Source organism: Pygocentrus nattereri, chromosome 2, assembly GCF_015220715.1.
Source record: "Pygocentrus nattereri isolate fPygNat1 chromosome 2, fPygNat1.pri, whole genome shotgun sequence".
In the NCBI taxonomy this organism is placed as follows: domain Eukaryota; kingdom Metazoa; phylum Chordata; class Actinopteri; order Characiformes; family Serrasalmidae; genus Pygocentrus; species Pygocentrus nattereri.
In genome coordinates, this window is record NC_051212.1 from 26966060 (window position 1) to 26988301 (window position 22242).

Consider the following 22242-nt stretch of genomic DNA (forward strand, 5'->3'; position numbering starts at 1 on the left):
TTTTTGTGCAGCTTTTTCATATTTTTTTTTCCTTCTCCTTGTGCCGTTTCCCTCTGACATTCTATGGTTGATTTGTTTATTTATTTCATTTTTTTATGTATTTGATTTTGTGTGATGTGTTATGACCAATACTAACATCCCACTTCCTTCCCAAAAGCTCATCCTCAACACCCTCAGTGCACCAAAAGCATAACATCCATCCACTTTCTTTCCCCATCCTCGATCCTTTACCTCATCTCCCTCTTCTTCGTACATGGTGACCTCACCTGTCCTTCCACGTAGACTACAGTTCCTTACCTACTCGGGTTACCCCCAGGGCACTGGAAACACGACATGATGTCATAGCAGTTCACTGGCAGAAAGGTTGGATGTAGGTCATGGAAAAACCCAGCCTGGGGTCATCAAATCCCTGAATTTAGAGAAGTTCAAAAAGAAGCAAATTGATGATTATATTGCTGCCTTTCAAAGAATGGTTCTTCAAAGAGCCGGTAGATTAAATGAGTGTAAAGTACCTTTTTTAAGGCTGATCATAATGTAAAGGTTCTACACCAGGTAAAGGTTCCTCTCTAGAACTATCTGTGCAAGGCAAGAAACATCTAGGAAGCTTTATTTTTAAGAATCTGTTTATTAGGGAGGTCTTTGAGATTGAATTCTAAAAAACTGGAAGGGGGAATTGAGGTTGCAATGGAATGATGATGGGGTTATGTTTTTTGCTGCTGTCTTTCAAAAGGAGGTCTTTGCCTTCTTTTTCTTTCCCTCCTTCTTTTTTCACCCTGGCTCTTTTAACATGATGATGATGACAGCAGCTGAAGTTGAGATTGTCTGTCTGGCTTTGGGCTGCTCACCCAACCCCTCTCCCCATGCACCCCTTTTTTTTTTCCTCTTCTTTACCCCCAAATTCTATGTTTCTATATTTAACCTTCATTCATACTGAACTGTATGTGAGAACTTTTCAGACTCACTTGTGCAGGCAACAGGTGTATGGAAATCTCCATCACTCAAAACTCACTTGGGCTACAGTGATTCACAAACTGACAAAGTAATACATTATTCCTGACAATATGTTTCCCTCCCATCAGTGGGTGACTTCTCCTTTGCGTCAATGATATGTGGTGTTTTTGCCAGCAGAGGGCGCTGTCGTGCAGTACAGTCACTAACATGTTATTTTGTGCCCTCTGCTGGTTAAGATTTGTACTGTCAATTTCATTAATCTTTCTTTACAGGTTATATTTGCACCCATAACCTTTCTGTTCTTGGAACTGCAGAGACTAATTTTTGGTCACTAACCTCTTTCATGCTTGCTTTTTGCTCTTGGCTGACCATGTTGTTGACTGTCTCTAATTAACTGTCTGTCTGGATTTGAAGATCTCTGACGCTTGCATTATTACATTAAAGGAAGGGTTTAGCAAACCCTCTCGCCCCAAATTTAGTTGATCAAGTGAGACATGTTTGGTGTACAAAGTTCCTCTGTTCGAGGTCTAAAGTAGCTTTTGCCCACCCGTTCGCATTGTACAAACTGCCTAAATCAGCTCAAAACATACCTCAAACAACATAAAATAGTTTTGTAATCTTAGACTTGCTAATGTGATTTCTAACACTGCATAAGGTACTGTTAGCTATTTCGACTGATTTGGCGTTACAGTTGCACAGAGCACTGAAAGCTAAATTCTTTTTAGATTGAATAAAAAGACATGTTGATCAAGCTGTTTCAAATAATAATAGTTTTTAACATATTGATTAATCCTTCTTTAGTATCAAGCAATGTTACACTACAAAATTCTGGTATAGTGACCACCATATTTGGCATAAAACAAGCTTTCTTTACTTTGCTACCTTTGCCTTGTAGCTCCAGTGCAAAACTGATTAAACTTTTTATAAGCCAAACCTGTTTTTGCTGATTAACTACTTTTGGGGTCATGAGAATTTTGTTCATTTTATTTTTTTTTTGTTACTTTAATGTCAGCCCTTGTCTGTCTGTGTTTGTCTGACTGCCCGTTTCTGTTGTTAATATGTGTGTGGTGGTTGTTTGTGTTGGTGTGTTCAGGCGCTGATGTGTGTAGTTAGGGGTTGTACTGCCTGTAGGGCTAAATGGTGTTGGATGGCTGTAGTGGCTGTGGTGATGGGTTTGTATTTGCTCCTTTAGGGCGTCCTGGATGGTCCCAGTTTATCCTTTTGATTCCATTCCATTCTATAATAATTGCTCATTCATTCATTCACTGTTTTCACCATCATGGAGCACTGTCAGACGAGTGTTATTGCATGTAAATAACGCTAGTACCTATGCAATACTGTCTGTCGAAGTAAAACAGGTTCTCTGATCAAGACCATGTATCCTAAATGAATGAGTAGAGTTAGTGGAATGGCATAAAAGTAACCACATGGGTATTCATGTCTCTTAAGGTGCTAGAAGCCCCTCTCTGTTCTAGACTGTAAAACTAATTTTGTTGCGATTTCTTTCGAGGAACCCATATGAGGGAGAGGGTCGGGAAGAGGGGAGCAGGTGAGGAACAAAAAAAAAACAACAGACAAGAAAGGCAGATCGGATCAAATGATTTCGTAATCAGTAGATAATCAGAAAGTCATAATTGGCTCAGAACAGTGGGGTTAATTGGGTGTTAATTGGTTTGTAGTTGGAATTGTAACCAATCAGGTTAATGACTGTAGAGAATGGTGTTAGTGTGTGGAGTGGATGCATGTGAGCGGAGGGTGTGTGTTTGTCTGAAATGCTTAGTCCTGGCATGTTAATTTCATAATGAACTAAATGTGACTAAATGTGTCTTCGATCAGATGGGTCTCTTATTCCTGTCTCAGTGATTGTGTCTCTCTCTCTCTCTCTCTCTCTTTCTCTCTCGCTCTCTCTCTTGCTCTTTCTCTCACTTACACATAGATACACACATACAGACAATTGAGCATGTTCTAATTCTCTATGTGCCTTATTTCTCCCCGGCCTCCTACTGATTTGTTCCAGTAGCTGCAGCCACAGCTTTGTCTACACTTCAAACATAACAGCAGCAGCCTGTGGTAGAAATGTGAGGAGGATCAAGAGAGTTCACTCAAAAATAGTTTACATCTAGACCAAACTTTCTCCACACCCATGCACATAGAGTCCTCTGCCATGCAGTTCATGAGTGACCTTTTAAAATGACCGTGGCCTCTGCCTGGCCCTGCAGTGGGAGAAAGAGAAAGGGAAGGTGAAGTGCAGTACTGTCCAGAAGTGTGAGAAAAGTATATGTTAAGTTATTCATTTGTCTGATAATACACTAACATTAGACAATAATAAATAAGCAAATACACTGTGCATTGTGATTTGATGTGTAACCCAAAGGCTCCATATAACAAATACATTCATAGTAATTACTGAACAGACTAGTTTTTATCTAGTTAAATTCTCTTATTCTGTTGGCAGACTGCTTGATATAAGAAAAGGCAAGATATTGTATTTTGTCAGTGTAATTCATAGTAACCACATGTGTTACATGTTGGTGGTTAAGTCCAAGCGGTTAATTTAAATCCAGTATGCTGCTCATGGAATTTAGCCATGCAGTATGTTTTCCTTTATTTTTATTTCTAGTTATTGTAACGTTAAGTAATGTTTTTACTTACTACCAAGTACGTTTCAGACAGTTTTTCATCACCACTTTTGCACAGTATTGCAGATGAAGAAATAGATGGATAAATGCCTCTTTGGATCAAATTACTTGAGCTGTTCTCTTGTCAGCTTAAGGTCACACACACTATCACAGATTAGTCAGCAGAGTCTGAGTAAGTTGAGGCCCACATACTTAGTAAGCGAGGCTGTGACTGATTTCTAACAGGAGGCATTAGCTGTATGTGACAGACATAATTAGCACATACCCAGTGAGGAGGATGAAGTGGCCTTAAAGGAATACTCCAGTGTTTATCAGCATCCCTACCTGCTTATCATGATTATATATTTATATTTGAATCAGATGCGTCACTAATGCGTTCACATTTTTGCTTTTTTTAAAACACTGACTTTCTCAGTACATCCAGAAAAATGTAGCAGCTTAGTTTTGTATGTCACAAGTTAGCTTAAACTTATCATCTAACATACTAAAATATGCTTATAAAAGTAAGTGCCAGGCAAATGACAGCAGCATGAGGCTTGTACCCGACAGCCAAGTACTGACTAGAGTTGCGGGAAGTAGCATGACCCCACGTTGACACTGCCAGTGGCAAACCAGCGCCAGCTGACTCTCATTAAATACAGCATGAGCACCTGAGCTGAGGGAGAGAGAACTTGTGCTTGACCCCAGCTTTTACCATAGCCGCCACACCACTACATGCAAGACAAGGCCCAGGAGGCCACCCCAAGGAGTCGAGCACAAGGCTCTCTTTGGCCTTTGGGTCTTGGGCACTGGCATCATGCATTGACAGTATAAATAAACTAGACCCAGTCATTCCACTGTTTTCAAAGGGGACCAGGTGAGGTCAGTTGTGTCACTTCCTGACTGGATTTTCAGGCTGTGGATAGCAGGAATATGAGAGACTACGCAGGTGTTTTAATGATGCAAATCTCCAGCATGATGGCATTGCAACATTATTGTAGTAGTAATAGTAATACATAAACCTGCTCCAGTCCTTGTATTATTGAACAGCTTCTACGTCATCTATTACAGTGCAGTCTTTTACATCATTTTCTGTACTGTCATGGATAAATGCTTATTGTGAAGCCGTAAAGTGTCTCTCTATTAGGGCAGGGCCATAAGATGATCTAAAATGGCTCCGGTGTGGGGCTTCTTTTTATTTGGAGTGAAATCAGCCCAAAATGATTGAAAGCGAACAGAGAGGTTCTCTCAAATAGTCCTCTTGTGCCTAAGCAGCTCACTTCTGGTGACACTTTGCAAGGCAAAAGCCTGGCCTCATGCCACCTCTTGCTGGCGCCTGGCACTGTTCTAGCAGCAAGTAGAATGCTACTGCAGTAGCTTAGCATGCAGCACAGGTTCATTCAGGCTCACTAAACTCTCACCGATGCATGTTTTCAGAACTAAAACCTGGGTGAGTTAAACTGCATATTTGTATGGGGAGCTGTTAGCCTGAGCTACTTTTGCTCCCTAGAAGCTAGAGTTAGCTTCGTGAGAAGGCCTGATCTTTACACACAACTCCACAGGTTCACTCCGGCCCATTGAAGCCTCACTGAAGTTTGGAGAGTAAAACTCAAATCTGAGCAAGTTAATTTGTGATTTGTATATGAAGCTGTTAACTTAAGCTATATTTACATCCTTGTAGCACCAGATGCTAACATTAGCTTGGCTCTAAATGTCTCTGTGAACAGTGATTTTCTTGTACTTAATAATAAAAAAAATGGACTCAAAACTTACTTAGAATAGAAGCCAATTGGCAGGATGAGAATGCTAGAATATTCCTTTAAGAGGAGACGCATACAAACAGTAACATGCATGCCCGTTTTCCTTGGCTGTTCTTTCTTGTTCTTTCTTCTTCATCCTCTCCCCATATCCTTTCATCTTTTTTTCTTTCATCATACTTCTACTATTTATCCATCCCTGTGCTGGTTTCTTTTTCACTTTCTATTTTTTCCTTTTCCTTTTCTCTCTCCACATTGATCCCATTTCCTACTTATTTCCTTTTTTTGTCTTCTCCACCTAATCATTTCATTTTCTCCTCTCTATGCTATTTTCCTACTCTTTGTATCCTTTTCGGTGTTGCTCTCTCTGTCCTCAATGACCCCTCTCTTATTGTCTTACTCACATTTCCCCCTCATTATTTCATCTTCTCCCCATCCTCCCCCCTTTCTCCATCCCTCTGTCCAGATCCATGCTGAGCAGCGCTGAGAAGTCTGAGAAGACAGGTGTAGGGGGTGGGACTCTGGGCTCAGGGGGCGGAGATGAAACCAAGGACTCTCTCTCGTCCTCCTCTCCCAGAGGCGGGACTCCACCCCCTCCTGCGTCGGCAAAGGACAACGCCAAGCCACGCTCCCTTCGCTTCACCTGGAGCATGAAGACCACGTCGTCCATGGAGCCCGGCGAGATGATGAAGGAGATCCGGAAGGTTTTGGATGCCAACAGCTGCGAGTACGAGGTGCGCGAGCGCTACATGCTGCTGTGCATGGCTGGCAACCCAGCCAGAGACGACTTCGTCCAGTGGGAGATGGAGGTGTGCAAGCTGCCTCGGCTGTCGCTCAATGGCGTGCGCTTCAAGAGGATCTCTGGCACCTCCATCGCCTTCAAAAACATCGCCTCCAAAATTGCCAATGAGCTCAAACTGTGAGAGGGCGGAGAAAGGAGAGTATTGAAAACGGATAGTGGGATGGGTGGTGATTTCACCTAGAGTTGTAAAACCTTTGATGGCAGGGGTGAGTGGGGAACACAGTTGGCTCAAACACAAGTCATGTGAAGGCGTATGGAGAGATCTTGGGGACCTGTCACATTGTGGTTTAAGAAACACCGGTGTTGAATGAGCTTCACATTGCTATAATGCCACACATTTGGCATGGGATCAAGAGCAAGAGGTAGGAGAGGTAAAGCAGAAGTGCTGTATATGTTGATTTCGGTTTCAGGATCACTAGCCTTTACACATTTTTTCAGTCCAGAAAGGGGGGGGGTGTTAAAAGAGAAACATGGTTGTTCTGCTGTTGTCCACTCTGAGAGGGAAATTGGTCGGGAACTCTTTTTGAGCTTTGTGAGCTCATGTTGGTCTTCAACTCATGATAACATGCCCAACGAGGAGCAGGACACACTTTATGACCATTTAGGAAATTTCCTCTTTTGCTGGGTGGACTGAGGCCACCCCCTTGCACACAAACACACACTCACTCAATGTTTCTTCCTTTTGTTCTATTTACAGGGTTTAGCCCCATGAGTACCCACTAGAGGGCCAACACTTGAATAATGCTCAATGGATTGTGTCTTACACTTAGGGTTAACTTAGTTCTTCATTGGCTGGGTTGTGACTTGCTGCACTGGAATGGGTGTATTTGCGTTGCCTTTATTTTCCTTTCTGAAGAGAAATGTATTTCAATGTTGTATTGCCAGTGATTTATGGTTTAATGTTATTCTTAGAAGAGATTCTTTTTGTGTTTTTAAATATTCTCATGCCTTGGTATAGTGAATATCACAGATGAACACCAAACTCCAACAGATCCAGCTTCCCCTTCTTTCTCCATCTCCTCCCAAAAGAAAGACGACCATCTACATGGTACGTTTGTACTAGTTTAAAAAAAATAAATAAATAAAAAAATCACTGAATATACTGAACTGCTGCTTCAAGAACAGCTCCGTTGTTTCATCGAGCGTGGAACTGATGTCAAATTGTCTATTTGGTCTTGATCTGCACCATCCTCCTCCTGAAACCAAGCACTCCATGCCTAAAACCATGCAATGGTTTGGCAGCAAAACAAATGAGCCCAAATGTCACTCTGAGCATTATCCTTTTAATGATTTGTTCAACTTCCATTGATGTGCATTTGTCTAAATGAGAGTGAATCACATGTGTGCATGGTAAGAGAATGAGTGAAGTGTATGTTCAACCAAAAGGTTGCTTTGGACGTTCTGTCATGACCTTCGTACAAAGATTGTATTGATAAGTAGCGGCAAGACCAGAGTACCAAGCATCATGAGCAGATGGCCTTACTACTGCTCACTTTAAACGAGTTCTTGTTTTCCAATGGTTTTTGTTACTTTTGTTTATGATTAGTTTTCATTTTTTCTGAAAAAATAAAGTCAGGCATTAGTACAGACGTGATGAGAACAGGTGTGTCTGTATGTGTGAGAGAGAGTGATTAGTGTAAATGGACAGTTCTAAGTTATGTTTGTCCTCCGAGCTGTACTTTTTTTTTTTTTTTTTTTTGCATGCAACCTCTAACTTGCAGGGGTACACACTCCATTACTATTGAACGAGTTGGGGGCGGGGGTGCTTAATGGAATCTCGTCCAAGTCTATCAGCGGTTTGGGGACACCTGTGCACGTCTGTATTTTATCTTTTTGGAACCCCCCCCCTCCTTTTTGTCATTTTTTTTAGTTCTACGAAATTATCATTGTCTAAGGTGCTGGGGATCCAACTGTCATTGTTATCTATTATTTTTCTTCAGGGTTGATTTTTATTTCATAATTTTTCATTGCTGTAATTTTAGTATTTTCCTCTGTCAGAACTCGAGTTGTCAGGGAGTGAGAGGAGGGATTGAGAACTTCAAATGTATATTTTTTGTTGTTTTCTTTTTTGTGCAAAGAGATGACTATGATCAATGATAGTAATAAAAACAAATGATATTAAAAAAAAAAAAAGTATGGTTGCGTAGGAATTGACGCAACAAGGAACAACCGTTTCTGCTCATGTCTGAATCAGTAGGGGGTTGGATTTTAATGCCTCAGAGTTTCAAACAAACATTGCTGGACATCAATTTTGGTCATTTCACTTTATTCTAAAAAAAGATTGCAAAAACAAACAAACAAAATAAAAAAACACACACACACACACAAGTAAATCCAAGTTCACATGTAAACATTTCTCCCAAGATTTTTTTGGGGGGAAAAAAAATAAAAGAAATCCCACTGGCACAAGCTATCATCTTTAGTGTTACAAAGCCTTAAATCTGTGCCTTCAAGAGCAAGACAGTCAATTCAAAAATCAGTGTATTTCAGAGTTTATGCAAGGAAAGTCAAGTATTTGGGTCATTTAGTGCTTCAGTATCGACTACGTCTACATAATTTTTGCTACCTACCAATATCTTAGGGATCTAGTCATAGAAACACAAGAAAAGGCTTCACTCAGTTGGGTTCTAGTAGTACACGGCTCTTTAACGGAAGTGTGAGGATGCACGTTCCAAGTTTTACACCCAATTCACTCCGGAACACGATGTGGCATCTTTAGTGTTGCACAGTTTGAGATGTTCTGCTGTTGCCATGGAGATGGGGGTTGGTGGATTCTGTGATTCAGTTGTTAAACCATTTAATTACCATGACGATCCAGTGTATAAGTTCTGAAGGGTTTTTTTTTTTTGGTTCAAGTATCAGTGACACTTTCTGTTGTTACATGCGGTTTGTCAAAGGTCATTGCTGTGGCTGTTGATCTGCCCACAGTTACTGTGGAAATGGTGGTGAGTGGGCACACTGAGGTATATTCTCTATTTTGGCAAGTTTAGACTGAGGTTTTTTTTTGTTTTGTTTTTTTGCTGTGTTAGATGAGTGAGGCTGCTGTCTGGTTGTGTGTACTGGTGTTTGATGGGGATTCTCTTTACTGTTGCAGGGAAGGAGAATGGTTTCTTACAGCATTGTTCAAGCAGTACTGCTGACTCATTCTACCTGTCAGTATGTTTGTCACCATCTCTGACTCATCTTATCTGCTTGAACAGCTATAGGAATGCATGTCTATTTTCAACCTCTCTTGCCACTCCTGAACATCTCCCCATCATTGAGAGCACTTTGGAGAAGTTGACCTTTAACAGTGGTCTAAAATCAGTTCTCAACAACATCCTAATATTCAACACTGTTCCCAGATCACTGCAAAAGGACAACTTCAGTTTAGTGATCAGTGTGAGTGCGGGGACTCCACCTTAAGGCCCACCAGAGAAGGAGGCAGCTGACCACCTGAGGCTCCAGGAGAGTTCCTCAGCCCCCCCTGGTGGAGGGATGATGCCACTGCAGGTCTAATGAGTGGAGGTGGGGGATGGTTGTGTGGAGTGCGGTTCTGCAGGGGCCGCGTCTGGAGGGGAGGAGGCTGTCGTAGCAGGCTTGGGGGCGCGGAGGGGGGAGTAGGGCGAAGTAAAGGTGGGGGTTGGGTCAGAGGGGGAGAGGACTGGTTGGAGTTGGGGTTACTGGCTGCTTCAGAGGGAGAGGGGCTCCCCGAGCCTGAAGGGGAGATGCCATCAATCTTGGCCTAAAGGGAAAAGGAAGGATAGGCAGACACGTTACACATCAGGGAAAAATAACTTCCCATTCAAAAATGTAAAAGTTTTTTACTGCTCCAGTGTCTCGTGTCCGACAAAATTAGAAATGGCAGGTGACTTCTAAATGAAGTATCCCCGTTATCCTATCTTTCCCTCTTTTGCATCCACTCGCCTCATCCTCTTCCGCTCCTGTGGTTCCGTTCAGGTCTTTCACGGTCTCATTGCTTCCCCGGAGCACGTCCTGTTCCGCCTGCCACTCTCGTAGCACTTCCTCTAGGTTGAAGCGTCGTCGGTAGCTGACAAAGAATGAGCTCACCTGACCAACAGTCTTGTTCCCAATCACATCAGCTATGGCTGCAAAGTCTTTACCGTAGCGCCTGATGGCTAAAGAAAGGGGGGGGGGAATGCATTAAATTACCAATATATGCTTTACAGTCATCTACAATTGTGCAGGTCCAGTATTCATCTGTGTTTTTCTATTGAACTAATGAAATTAATTCGATTTAATCAAATCATGGGTAACTGATTACAATACACACCTTGCACAGTGAAAAATATTCTGACTTGTGAGTATTGGTACTAACCCAAATCTGTTAATCTAACCTTGTATCAAAGAATATGAAACAACCAACAGTCTGTCTTACCCTGTACAGCCAGGAGCTGCTCCTCTGTTGTCCAGCGAGAGTTAATCTTGGGGGTAGGCTGAGAGAGAACGTAAACGTATGTCAATATATTGGACTACTGAATCTCATTTACTGTTAACCTTTCACAGCCATAATATGCATGCAAATTTTGGGACAGATTCATAACTGCAGATAATGACTTTCAAATATGATGTACTTTCATAAATGTCCATCATTTCCTGATAAACACTCACAGGAAGCTTCAAAGGAAGCAAGTTTTTTGCCAGATTATACATAACAGTCAAAGACTGTCATAATGTTTATAATTTCCCCCATTATGGAACACAGTATTAATAAATGTATTCATCATACATTTGAAGAGAAAAAAAAAATATTTCTATTTTTTTTTTTAAAAACCTTGTGAAATGTACCTCAGTTGGTCTCATAGCATCAACGCCATCTGCCAAGCTGAGCTTGAGAACGCTGTTTGCTTGCTTGATGCTTTGAACCTGCATAAGAATTAAAACACTACACTGTATATTTACTACTATAATACTAATAATTAATATTATTTAATACATAACAATATTTAAAGTAGATGTCAGTGTTAATTGCATACAATGATCAGTTTACTTGCTCATGTTCTCTTATAAATTAAAATGTGTGTGTGCACATGCATGCATTACCTGTCTCTTCAGAGACACTAGCTGAGTGTCCAGCTGTCGGTTGGAGATGGCCCCTGACTCCGAGGAGGCTGAGACAGCAGTGATGTCATCCTGGTCCAGGTGCATGCCTTTAGGGGGTCTACGGCGTGCCCTTAGTGGGTGATGCCGGTACTGAGAACCCTGGTTCTCCTTTCGTGTAGGGCCTGATCTCGCAGAGCCCCTTTCACTCCCACCTCCAGCCCCAGAAGACTGCTTGGTCTGGATAAGAGAACACATGCTCACTCTTAAAACACTGAAGGAATGCTCAACATCACAACCCACTATTTCATAGCTTATTTGGATAACCTATGCTGTTACACAATATCTCTTGACAGTCTGGCTAATAACCTAGTGTTTCACTTGTTCGGCGTGCACTAGACACATTAAAGTATTTTTGAACTGGTCTTTCTATGAGAAAGTTGAACATGATCGTCTCAGCTATTCAAATGTCGGCAGAGGGAATTGAACATCCATTCCAAAACAGGAGAAAAAGAAGGATGTAGCTTTTGTTATTTCAGCTCAGTTATTTGGGAATGTTTAAATGTTCATGTTGTACTGGATACTCATTCTTCTTTATTAATTATGTATTGCATATTGTTCAGAAGCTGACTGACTTGATTGTTTACTTAGCAGGATCATCAAGATGAGGTACTGAGGTAAAACTGCTATAAGCAGCAAATGTGCCTGCAAGCTTTCACTGTTCTACTACATTAGACCTTTATTAGGCATTGCACTTTTCTGAAGTCTTTCTACATCCCAGACTTCACACCTTTTCATACAAGCCAGCACAACACAATTTATCCTTTTTATGTTATATATTACTTATGCTTACTTAGAATATTACTTATTCCAAGTGAAAATAAGCTAGCACATCATCTACAGCGAACACAATTAAATGTACCCCTTTTTTGCAAAACATGTGCACAATTTATTATATTATTTGTGGAAAAAAAACCAGCACAGACTACATTGTTTTCATGTCTTCAATATGTTAAATTCAGCCAACAAACAGTCACTGTGCACTTAAATACATTCATATATGACGTTATGTAAGCAATGATTTAGAGTTCACTCCTCACCTCTTTCTTTGTGTCGATCTCAAAGTCACTGTCACTTCCTGGCTCCCCTTCCTCCATCTCATCATTACTGATATGAACAAATTGCACTTCAGCATATGATATTTCACAAGACTTGCCTTTTCATTTTCGGATTTCTCCCTCTCTTTCTCTCTCCACTGCACTCACCTGTCATCCTTCTCTCTCTTGCTGACTAGTCTGCGGGCCTGGCGGTCCATGACGCTGGTGCGGGTCCTTGTCTTCTTCCAGGAGTAATAATACTTCACTAAGCTAGAAATTAATTTATCTGGTAGCTGAGAAATAACAAGAAAATGCCATCAATACTCAGAATCAGAATCTCCATTTTCAGTGCACTGTGTACATAATTATAATTATCTAAAAGTCTCTCCTGCACTAAACAATCTGAAAATACATATATAATAATAAATAAAAGACAAAAGCTGCAAGCAAACAGTGAAGTGCAATGAGCATCTGAACTACAGGCATTAAATATGGACTTCCAGTTGGTTGAATCATCTACTGTACTTAAAACAAAGATTATCACCACTGAAATTACCCCCCCCCCCCATCTGAAAGGTACTTTGTCCCAACATGTTAGTCTCATGCTAAAGGTTCTAACTATGGAGGTGTTTTGTGTTTAGATTAAGCAGTCCAGCCTGTATTGCCATCAATTTTAAACAGAGGGTATCTTATGTTGGGTTCCCCCCATTGTAAAAAGCTCTATATAAATCTATATAACTCAGCCAAACTGACTTAAACACCATGTGGAGACTGCAACTGCCTGACCAAAACTCAAGGAACTCAAGAGTGGACTGTCAAATTCAATGACTTTTTATTGGTCAATTAAAATTTACCATCTCAAGTAATCATTAGTGGTTGGCTTGCAACTTCAGTAATTATGCATATTTTCAATTTTACTGGTCTCTCTCACAGTAAGAAATACCTTTACTGTATTTGCCACTTTTTTCCTGTAGTCTTTGCAAGAACTTTCTTTATCTTTATCCAATAAAGTATTTTGGAATTTTTCAAAGACTCTGCATGGCCTGTTATTATTCACACAGTCCATTGTAGAACAGTACAAAATACAAACCTTAAAAATGCTGTTATTATTCAAATAACAAACTATTCATTAGGTTACTCAATTAACTAGTACAATTGATACTCCCAGCCCTACACTCCATAGCAGGCTGCAGGATTCTCTGGCAAGCTGTAAAGCTTCTGCTCTGTTGAAGCAGCAGGCAGATGGGAGGACTGCATATTACAGTTATATAAGCTATTTTCCTCTTCCTTCTCTCCTTCCCATTCCCACTCTCTCCCTACACTTTCACCCCTGCACTCTCACGCATTCACCCTTTCACTCTTACCATCTGCTGGATGCGGTGGAAGCTCTTGCCGTGGAAGCTGAAGGCCTGCTCAAACAGCACCTTGTCCTCCACAGTCCACTCGTCTGGGAAAGGTGTGAAGTTGGCCAAATCAGCTAGTGACTTTTCCACATCATGCTTGTGCCACAGTAGCATGCCTAGAGACTAAATGGGGATGTGAAGAAAAAAAAACAGCTCTTCATTTGTGGCTCTAAACTTTGTAACAGTAGTGCATTTCTTGCATAAAGAATCAGGTTCTCTGCAACCACCTAATAAAACCAGTCACAACTGTCTACTCCACCTGTTCCATATTGTAGCCATGCTTCTCTTTGGCCAACAGGATGTATTCATCCACTGAGGGGAGAGAATAAACATGTTCAGCATCTGCTAAATTCACTGCAACTATCAAAGACAAACCTACTATCACATTCAAGACTAATAACCTTTGCAAACAGTTGGCTGGGCTTCAACTCATATTGAGCTAACCATCTGCTCTGTGTTTACACATGTACAGTGTACCATCATTACATGTGGCAACCCCATTTGGGGAAAACTGCATGAAAGATTGCCAAGTATGAGATGCCCCCATAACTTTTTAACAGTATTTAACAAACTTTGGACTACAATGTGTTAATCCAACTTAGGGGGTTGAAATATGGTGGTATTTATCGTCATCATGATAAATTCTGTGATACAAGTCAATAATCTGGTTTCCTGAGCATATTAGTATGTTGTGGATATCCTTAGTCCTAAAACACTGACCAACTTAAAGTTTCATTATAAAGGAAGCCTCATTTATTCCTGGCAACCTGGATTTGCAGCACTGTAAGTGAAACAATGAATGAATACTCATCATTTTCGATAGTTTAGTAAATATGGTATTGTGCAAAAGTCAGAGACCATTCATTTACAGATATAGATCATCCACTTCTAGAAGAAAATTTGATTTTGCACAGTACTGTACATATAAAATGTCTTGAAATACCATGCTGTTATATTTTTGCCATATTACGCTCCACTACTCTGAAATTATCATTAGGAAGCTAATTTAGACAAATATAGCCCAGTTTTATGAGATGTATAAGGACTTCTTCTAAAAAGAAAAAACTCTGCACTAGAAGATCTAGATGTTGGTTGGAAAAGAGTTTTCAGTATCGTTCAATCCTGATGCAAAATGTATTTCTCTTCCTACAGCATGAACAGTTTGACACTTTCATAACATTTTCTAGAAGTCCCTCCACCCCCCCACCCCCATCCCAGAGTGTGACAAATGTGACTTACGCATGGCATCAGACACCTGACTGTTGGGCGACCACACAAGCATACTTCTCTGGTCTTTGTCACTGTAGCGAGACTCGCAGTCTGTCAATACGGAAAACACCACAGTTATTTCTCTCTCTCTCATACACACACATGCACCTGCACCTCTTTGAGCAAAATGGTTTTTCCCCCACAATATACCCATGAAACCAAAATGCACACATACACTGCATCAAGCAGCCCAACATTTAGAGCTATCCAAAACACAGCAAGCTTCAAGCAAACAGAGATGTACTAAGCTAAATTAGAGGCATTAAGATTTGGGCTTCCAGTGAGCTGAATCACTGTTTGTTCTTTCAACAGGCTCCAATACCAAATGATTATCATCTTTCAAACCATTCACTTGGTTTCTGTTGGTTTGTTTTTGTGTTCAAGTCAGCATTTTAAATCATCTACTTCATCAACTCTATAGATTTCAACTTGATTTTAAAAAGATTATACTTGCTCTTTGTTACTCTCTGTATGTCCATATTTTCACTGTAACGTGACCAAGAGGGCCTAAACTTTTGCCTGGCCGTAAGTGCCTTGGAGTTCCCAGCATAAAGTTATGTATTTTGAAGAGTATTAATATAGTAATTGCGAAGAAAATGTCTGCACAATGTCTTATGATGCATCACAAAAGATTCATCTCATATGCTTTGCATTATTAACCCACTGATGTCAGTATCTGAAATGTTTACTTGCCTTTGGATAGGCATGATGGCACATTTTCTTTTTCAATGCCAATATTAAATCCTGGTTGATAATCCAATAATTTCCACTTCAAAAACTACTAAGCTTTAAAATTTGCTCTTTTTATTTAAACAGTTCACTTACGATCAGCATGCAAACAACCCAAACAATGCTACTACCCCCCGGGAAAAAATACATAGCTAAGATCATCACACCACGCAATGCGAGTGTCGTATTTCGGCATAGATTTGTTACAGAATTGAATGGGATTCATAGTTTTTTTCCTCTGATATTCAATCCACTATTTTCTTCTGACATCGGCTCAGTGGTCTTTGGGTCACATGCGCTTGGTTGGGATAAAATAAATTTAAAAAATGAATAAAAACACCTCATGGACCAGGCTTGTAGCCCACTCACTCACATTTAGCAGGCTGAAATTTCTCCACAAGGGACACCAGGTGTCATTAAAAGCATAGGATTTGCATCAATGAGATAGAGTGCATATTTTAATTGGCTAAAAAGTTAAGTTACAATCAACATTTCTTGTTAGGTTTAGTTTTTAGGTCACATGGAACAACTTTTTACAACAGAGAATACAGCAAAAAAATCCTACTTTGATTCTGAATAAAAAAATAAATAAATAAAAAACACAACATGAAAGCTACATGTAAACAAAACAATTCAAATGGTTATCAGTGAATGTTAATGTAATGCAGTGTTTCCCCAATACTTGTCCTGGGGTACTCTAAGGTATAGGTCCCCACAAGTACCTCAGTGCTGCAAATTTTAGGGTTTTCCCTGCTCTACTACACCAACTTCAACTCAACAGTGGCTTGTTAATGAGCTAATTTGTTGGATCAGGTGTACTGGAGCAGGAAAAACACTAAACTGTGCAGTGTCAGAGATACTCCAGGGCCAGAACTGAGAGCCAATGATCTAAGGTTAAACTATACAAACATTTTAACACTTTCGACCAATCAGAACAAGTTCTAGGGCAGTTCCCTTCACAACTAAATTTATTTGTTGGACATGAACGGCTCAAAATGTCAGAAGAAATTCTGCCACACACTTTCTGTTCACATTTAGCTTTTCTTATTTCTTCACTTTTCCTCTTGTTTTCCTCTCTTTAATTATTTTTGCTATTCATCCTTACATTTCTCAGACACACCTGTTCTACTCATTTTAACTTTAGTGCACATTAACACCTACATCTTCCCCATCCCTCAGACCTCACACAGATAATCCATATGGATCTAGATTTCCGTTTTTCTGTGCGCTCACAAACAGACTTACCTGGTTTGTACTCAGGGATTTGTGCCTGGTAGTCTGCGCCAACACGGATCATGCTGTCTGTTAAAGAGAGATGGAAATGTAAGAACACTATAAGGAGGAGTACAGTAGTCATACAGAGAGCAGTGGGAGAGAAGTGGGAGGAGGAAAGAGAGAGGAGGGAGTCATGCTAAACGAACACCTACCGTAGGGCAGAATGGCTGTAAATGTGCATCAAGTTACAGAAACACAGGAAGATTGTGATACTGAGTAGTAGTTTAATATTGAAGAATAATGTTAGAAGAGACTTGGGAGGCGTCTGTGTTTGTAGTGTAGTACTTTGCAACCCCCGATGTTAAAGGGAAATCCACTTTTTCATATCATAGTCGTTCAGAATGGTTTGATGTAAAACACTCCAGACAATGGAATCAAAATTGTTCAGAGTGGTGAAACCCAAGTGTTTAATGTCCCAAAAAGCTCCTTCATAGAAAGGTTATACACCAAATAGTTATGAATACATGCCTGATATCTGGAACATTGTTTTATAATAAAAATTGATATTTTAGGTCAAAATCTCACTTAAATCTAAATTTAATGTTCATATTAACTTCTACTTCACTCTTATCAACATCACATATAAAAACTTTAAGTACTCAGATTAATAATAAATAAAATGGCTTTATCTGCATAGAAGAGACCACTGTAAATAAATCTGTGTCAGTGAGGGTCTCTAATATTAAGAATTTCACATCAAAACACTCTGTATGACTGTGGACATCTCAACAGCTCAATTATGCAGAAATGAATGATGATGAGAAATATACCATGCGAATGTTCCTCATCACTGCTCTCCTCCTCTGAGTGCTGGCTGTTGCCGTTGGTGGCTGTTTTGGCCCTGCTGCGGGACAATACTCCTGACCCAGAGCGCTCCATCACTGAGGGCATGGCTGAGAGACCGAATCAACACCCTGTAAAAATTTAAGTAAATGTTTGTATGAAAAGTGCTCACATTTGGTCCTGAAGGGCCAGAATCCAGCACAGTTCGGTGACTACCTGCTCAAACTCACCTATTAAACCATTAGTAAAAACTTGATGAGTTGGATGCGTCTGAGCAGAGAAACCACCGAGCTGTCCTGGAGTCTGAGCTGGAGCCCCCTGGGCTGGATGACATTACATTTAGTGGAAGAAAACACATTCAAACAAATGCTCGCAATAGAAGATTTTTCATTCACATCAGTTTAAAAATGTGCCTTGAATGTTTACTTGGTGATTACATTATAGAAGAGCTACATCTCCCTAACTAGACTGTTAGAGTGACTAACAGCAACTCACTACACAAAAACACAAAAGCTATAAGTAATGCAACTGTGCAGAAACACTACATTACTCTGATTGACTAATAAAAAAAATCATATACATGATTACTACATTTTATTAAAAAAGCGAATTTGACTCCTTTCATAACGCAAACATTAGCCTGTCGTTTGGTTTCACATTAGACCTCCGAAAAAAACACAGTCCGTCGGCCAACACTAGTTTGGTGTGCAAAGTTTGCCTCTAGTTTCGCATCGAAGCCACTAAAGCCATCAAATAATAAAAGTGTGAAATACAGACTTCAGCGTACAACTAAACAGGAAACAAACAGGTCTTGTCCGAGGGGAATGTGTGTAAATTTGATTTTTCGGTGAACTGTCCCTTCGAGCCCTTCAAATGAATACGAAATGTACAGCAGGTCGACGCTTTTGTATTCATACAGAATATAATGAACCAGCAGCAAACATTTCGGTGTCCTTTAGGGTCTAATGTAAAGGGGAAAGTTTTGAGTATCCATCAGGCCCTTCCGCCCGCTGTACAGCAGATAAAGGCAACGCGGTGGTCGCGATGTTTCACAATACGCAGGCCTTTGTCTACCGGGGGGGCTAACACACGTTGACGTTACGCCTTTAAACCACACTATAAGTAAACTAACGGTACCAACCAGCTGAACTCACTCCTCCTCCTCCTCCTCCTCCTCCTCCTTCTTCAGTTCATGATGAACTCCTTTACCACCAACACCACAAGCTCTAAACGAGCGCAGTGAAACAACTGGACACAGAACAATGTTGTGCAGTGGGTCGCCGGGGCTCCTCATTGTCATGGGTCAGCCTTCAAACTGCACCGTCTCACTCACAGGACGGGCTCAGAGAGCTTAACCTGCACCACACTGGGACTGGACCTGTACAGGGAATCTGATCAGAATCAGGGGGGGGGGGATAAAACTAGTTCGCTGTTTAACTACTTCCATTTAACTAGTTAATTCGAGGTGGAAAGTCTGAGACGTGTTCTTTCCAGGGGGTTATTTGCCTGGTCTGCCATAGGAAGCTGGAAGATGTCTTTGAAGGCGGGGTGTCTACAGCAATATGAGCTCGAAAACAGGTTATCAGCACCCAAAACTAGAAACCACAAACCGGCGACCTCTGTTTGAATCGGGCGACCCTGGCAAAGTGTCAACTGCCTGGACGGGCGCGTGACGTCACGCTCGGCAGCTACTCGCCGTTTAAACGGAGCTATTTTCACTCACGGCGCTGTAACGGCAACGTTACAACCGCCCGCTACTGTAAACAACACACCGACGAGTACGTCGCGCTGCAGCCCTCCTCCAGTTTTCCCAACTTTATCCCCCTGAACGCAACTCCGCGGATAACTCTCATCACTCCGAGTCGGCTTCATCCTCTCCTCTCTGTTCATTAAACCGACCATTAACTCCAACGAGCGAGCCATCAAGTCTCCTCGGACCGCTGAACGAAAAAATAGCCAACCGGGCGCTAAATGAAAACTTGGGAGAGTGCAGGAAAAAAATCACCTTTCTTTTCTCTCGCCTCACTTTTTGGCACCGGCCGTCTCTCAAGTCAGGGCTCTTTTGTGCAAACCCCCCGATTTAGGTCCTCCAGCAGCTCCAGTTGTTGGTTGGCTAGTAGCTGTCGTTGAACATTTGTGTGAGTTGCCAACCGAGATAGCAGTTCATTACCTGGCTAGCTGGGCTTCTCTTCTATTAAAACTTAATGAGCGGTAGGCTAGGCTTTTAAAATGACACACAACACTGGTAACTGGTAACTAATACACCAAACAACTATTTAAATCATCGATGAATAGTCACTCGTCTCACTCTCTCGGCTGCATGGAGCTCCTCTCCGTGTGTATGTGCCGGGGGAGGGGAGGGGGGCGCGCACAGCTCCCCTTAGCCGTGGTAACCTTCCGCCGCCTCTCCCCAACTAACTTCGATGTCAGTTATATAGTACCATATACTGATGAACATCACACTAACTACATCACGTCTATCAAATAAGAACACATATATTAGCAGCCCACTCGTGTTTGCTCCTTCTATTCCACGTAGTTTATTTGCTATGTTATCGCCTAAGGCGCGTAAAGAAAGAAAGAAATCATCCCCGCATTTGAAGGCGCTGTTCGTCGTTTTCCAGCGTGAAAAGGCTCCAGTGGTTTTATTGCTGGTTCGCTGCTAACGGGATCTGGATGTATTACAAAGAAACTGAACCCACTTCACCTGCGTGGCTCCCACATTATACCGCGCGGAACTACTTCCCACTGTACGTGCGGATGAACTCGTCAGCTGTGCACTGCGGTGCCGAGGTCCTCCAGACCTACACTAATATATGCAAGAAGAGAAAGGATGGAGAACTTGCGATTATACTTTTCATTACGGGTCATTTTGATCGAGAGAGTCGCCGATTAGCTTGTATTCTCATTTTATTCGTCATATTCAATTTAAAGGGGGGCAGATCTTAATGTAAACATCATGTCTTTGCCCTGAGGAATTACAGTCAGTGTGGGGTTGCTGGTGAGCACAAATGCAGCAATCAGACCTACCAGCCTGCTTCATCATCAGCTGACTGTAACGTGCTGAAACTGCCCCCCTGCTCTCGTGCCCTAGGCTCACACCCTTCTTACTGCCATGGTGGGTGGCAGGTAGGCCCAGTGGACAGATCCATGCACGTTAGGGAACGTTACCATTCAGTTTGCATGGCCCAGCATTTATGGGCAAACAAGAACGTAGGCAGACATAGCAGCACTTGTGGCACAGGACTCCTCCCATGCATATTCTCTGTCTCTCTCCTTCCACCCCCTCCCTACCTCCCTCCCTCCCCTGCAAGCAACATCTTGTTAGTTCTTACCAGCAAAATCTCCACTCACCTTCTCACCTTATTTAATCCATTTAATGCTCGTCTCCATGTCTCTCTCTCTTCTATGTATTGCTGGTCTTGATCTCTCTCTAGACTTCCTCCATCCTCTTCACCTCCGAGTTCCTCTTTTCCCCCTCCCCCCTCTTTCTCTGTGCCTTTCTCTCCTCATCCTGTGCTTCCTCCACTGCAACCCCCCCCAACACACACACACACACACACACACTCAGCTTTCTTTTTCAGTGTTAATTATCGCTGCATGTTGTTTAAGGCCTAAGCGTAGCCCCCAGAGCCCAGACCACCTTTCACATATGTGCAGACTACATACAGCCTACATATGGCCCAGTGCTCATATAGCTCCTCACCAGCCATTGTTCTCGCCACATTGTTGTGGCAGTTCATTATGGAGGCAATCTGAGTGAGAGAAATGAACAGTGTGGTCGTGGAGACGACAAGGCCAGCTGATGATTCACTCGGTAAAAGGAGATGAGAAGCGAGAGGGGAAATAACATTAAAGTTGCTGTTCTACGGAAGCTGTGTCCCTCTCTCCCCACGACCAAACGGAGCTGAACTCCATGACCCCCCTCCTCCCGAAAATGCCATCTCTCCCCGTCGAACTACATACAGATCACCCGAAGACAAAAGGGTCGAGGCGGGGCTTACTGACGAGCCATCTGCGGGAGGAGGGGGGGGTGTACTTCAGGGCCCAACGGTGTAGAGCTCTACCAGGGTGGACACATGGGACCCCGAGTCATGGCTTCCTCGACGTCTTTATGGTCACAGGCGAAGGAGTTGAATTTTGTGGCAGCCTAAAGAAGCCACAGCTAAAACCTGCCAAAACCAAAACCTACAGTGAAAATATTCAGCTGTTCGAAATATGAATGCCTGCATGAGAGAGTGAAATGAACCAAATGCTTCAAACCTGTAGCTTATTGATCGTTTTATACGGTGAGCGAGGCTGATTGTTCAGTAACTTGAAGTCGCTACTTGTGTGCAGTGCACGCCGTCACTTGTGCCATCTGGTGGACAGAAGAGGGATTGCAGATGGCCTTTTAAAGACCTTTTTTCACCTTGTTAGCTCACGTCCCTGATCACACTAAGCACAATTCACCTTATCATACTGTATCACATCATACAGCTCTCCCTAATCTTCTTTAAAACTGTAAAGACGTTTTTC

General features: G+C 41.8%; 2 protein-coding genes across 13 annotated transcripts in view; one reads left to right on the top strand and one right to left on the bottom strand.

Moving 5' to 3' along the window:
* mark2b (MAP/microtubule affinity-regulating kinase 2b) overlaps window positions 1-8591 on the top strand; it is a 56289-nt gene extending 47698 nt beyond the window's left edge. For 6 of the 9 annotated variants that reach the window (XM_017709895.2, XM_017709898.2, XM_017709896.2 and 3 more), the window contains 2 exons: window positions 2462-2500; window positions 5793-8591. In XM_017709895.2, the coding sequence (XP_017565384.1) occupies window positions 2462-2500; window positions 5793-6249 (496 nt within the window). In that variant the 3' untranslated portion in view covers window positions 6250-8591. The other 3 variants (XM_017709899.2, XM_017709900.2, XM_037533136.1) reach the window with 2 other exon arrangements.
* A 325-nt stretch (window positions 8592-8916) lies between these two features.
* rcor2 (REST corepressor 2) lies at window positions 8917-21203 on the bottom strand. 4 transcript variants are annotated; one of them, XM_017709906.2, is made up of 14 exons: window positions 20033-20124; window positions 19730-19844; window positions 17712-17855; window positions 16912-16968; window positions 14908-14988; window positions 13928-13980; window positions 13630-13791; window positions 12434-12558; window positions 12269-12335; window positions 11172-11408; window positions 10917-10994; window positions 10507-10564; window positions 10035-10246; window positions 8917-9852 (listed from the first exon to the last, which is right to left on the bottom strand). In XM_017709906.2, the coding sequence occupies exons 3-14, from the start codon at window positions 17830-17832 to the stop codon at window positions 9505-9507; spliced, it is 1599 nt and encodes a 532-aa protein (XP_017565395.1). In that variant the 5' UTR covers window positions 17833-17855; window positions 19730-19844; window positions 20033-20124; the 3' UTR covers window positions 8917-9504. The 4 variants fall into 4 exon arrangements, with proteins under 4 accessions (XP_017565395.1, XP_037389045.1, XP_017565400.1 ...); XM_037533148.1 differs by adding an exon at window positions 17955-18047 and having other exon boundaries at window positions 19730-20077; XM_017709911.2 differs by lacking the exons at window positions 19730-19844; window positions 20033-20124 and adding an exon at window positions 21087-21203.
* Between the last annotated feature and the right edge of the window lie 1039 nt (window positions 21204-22242).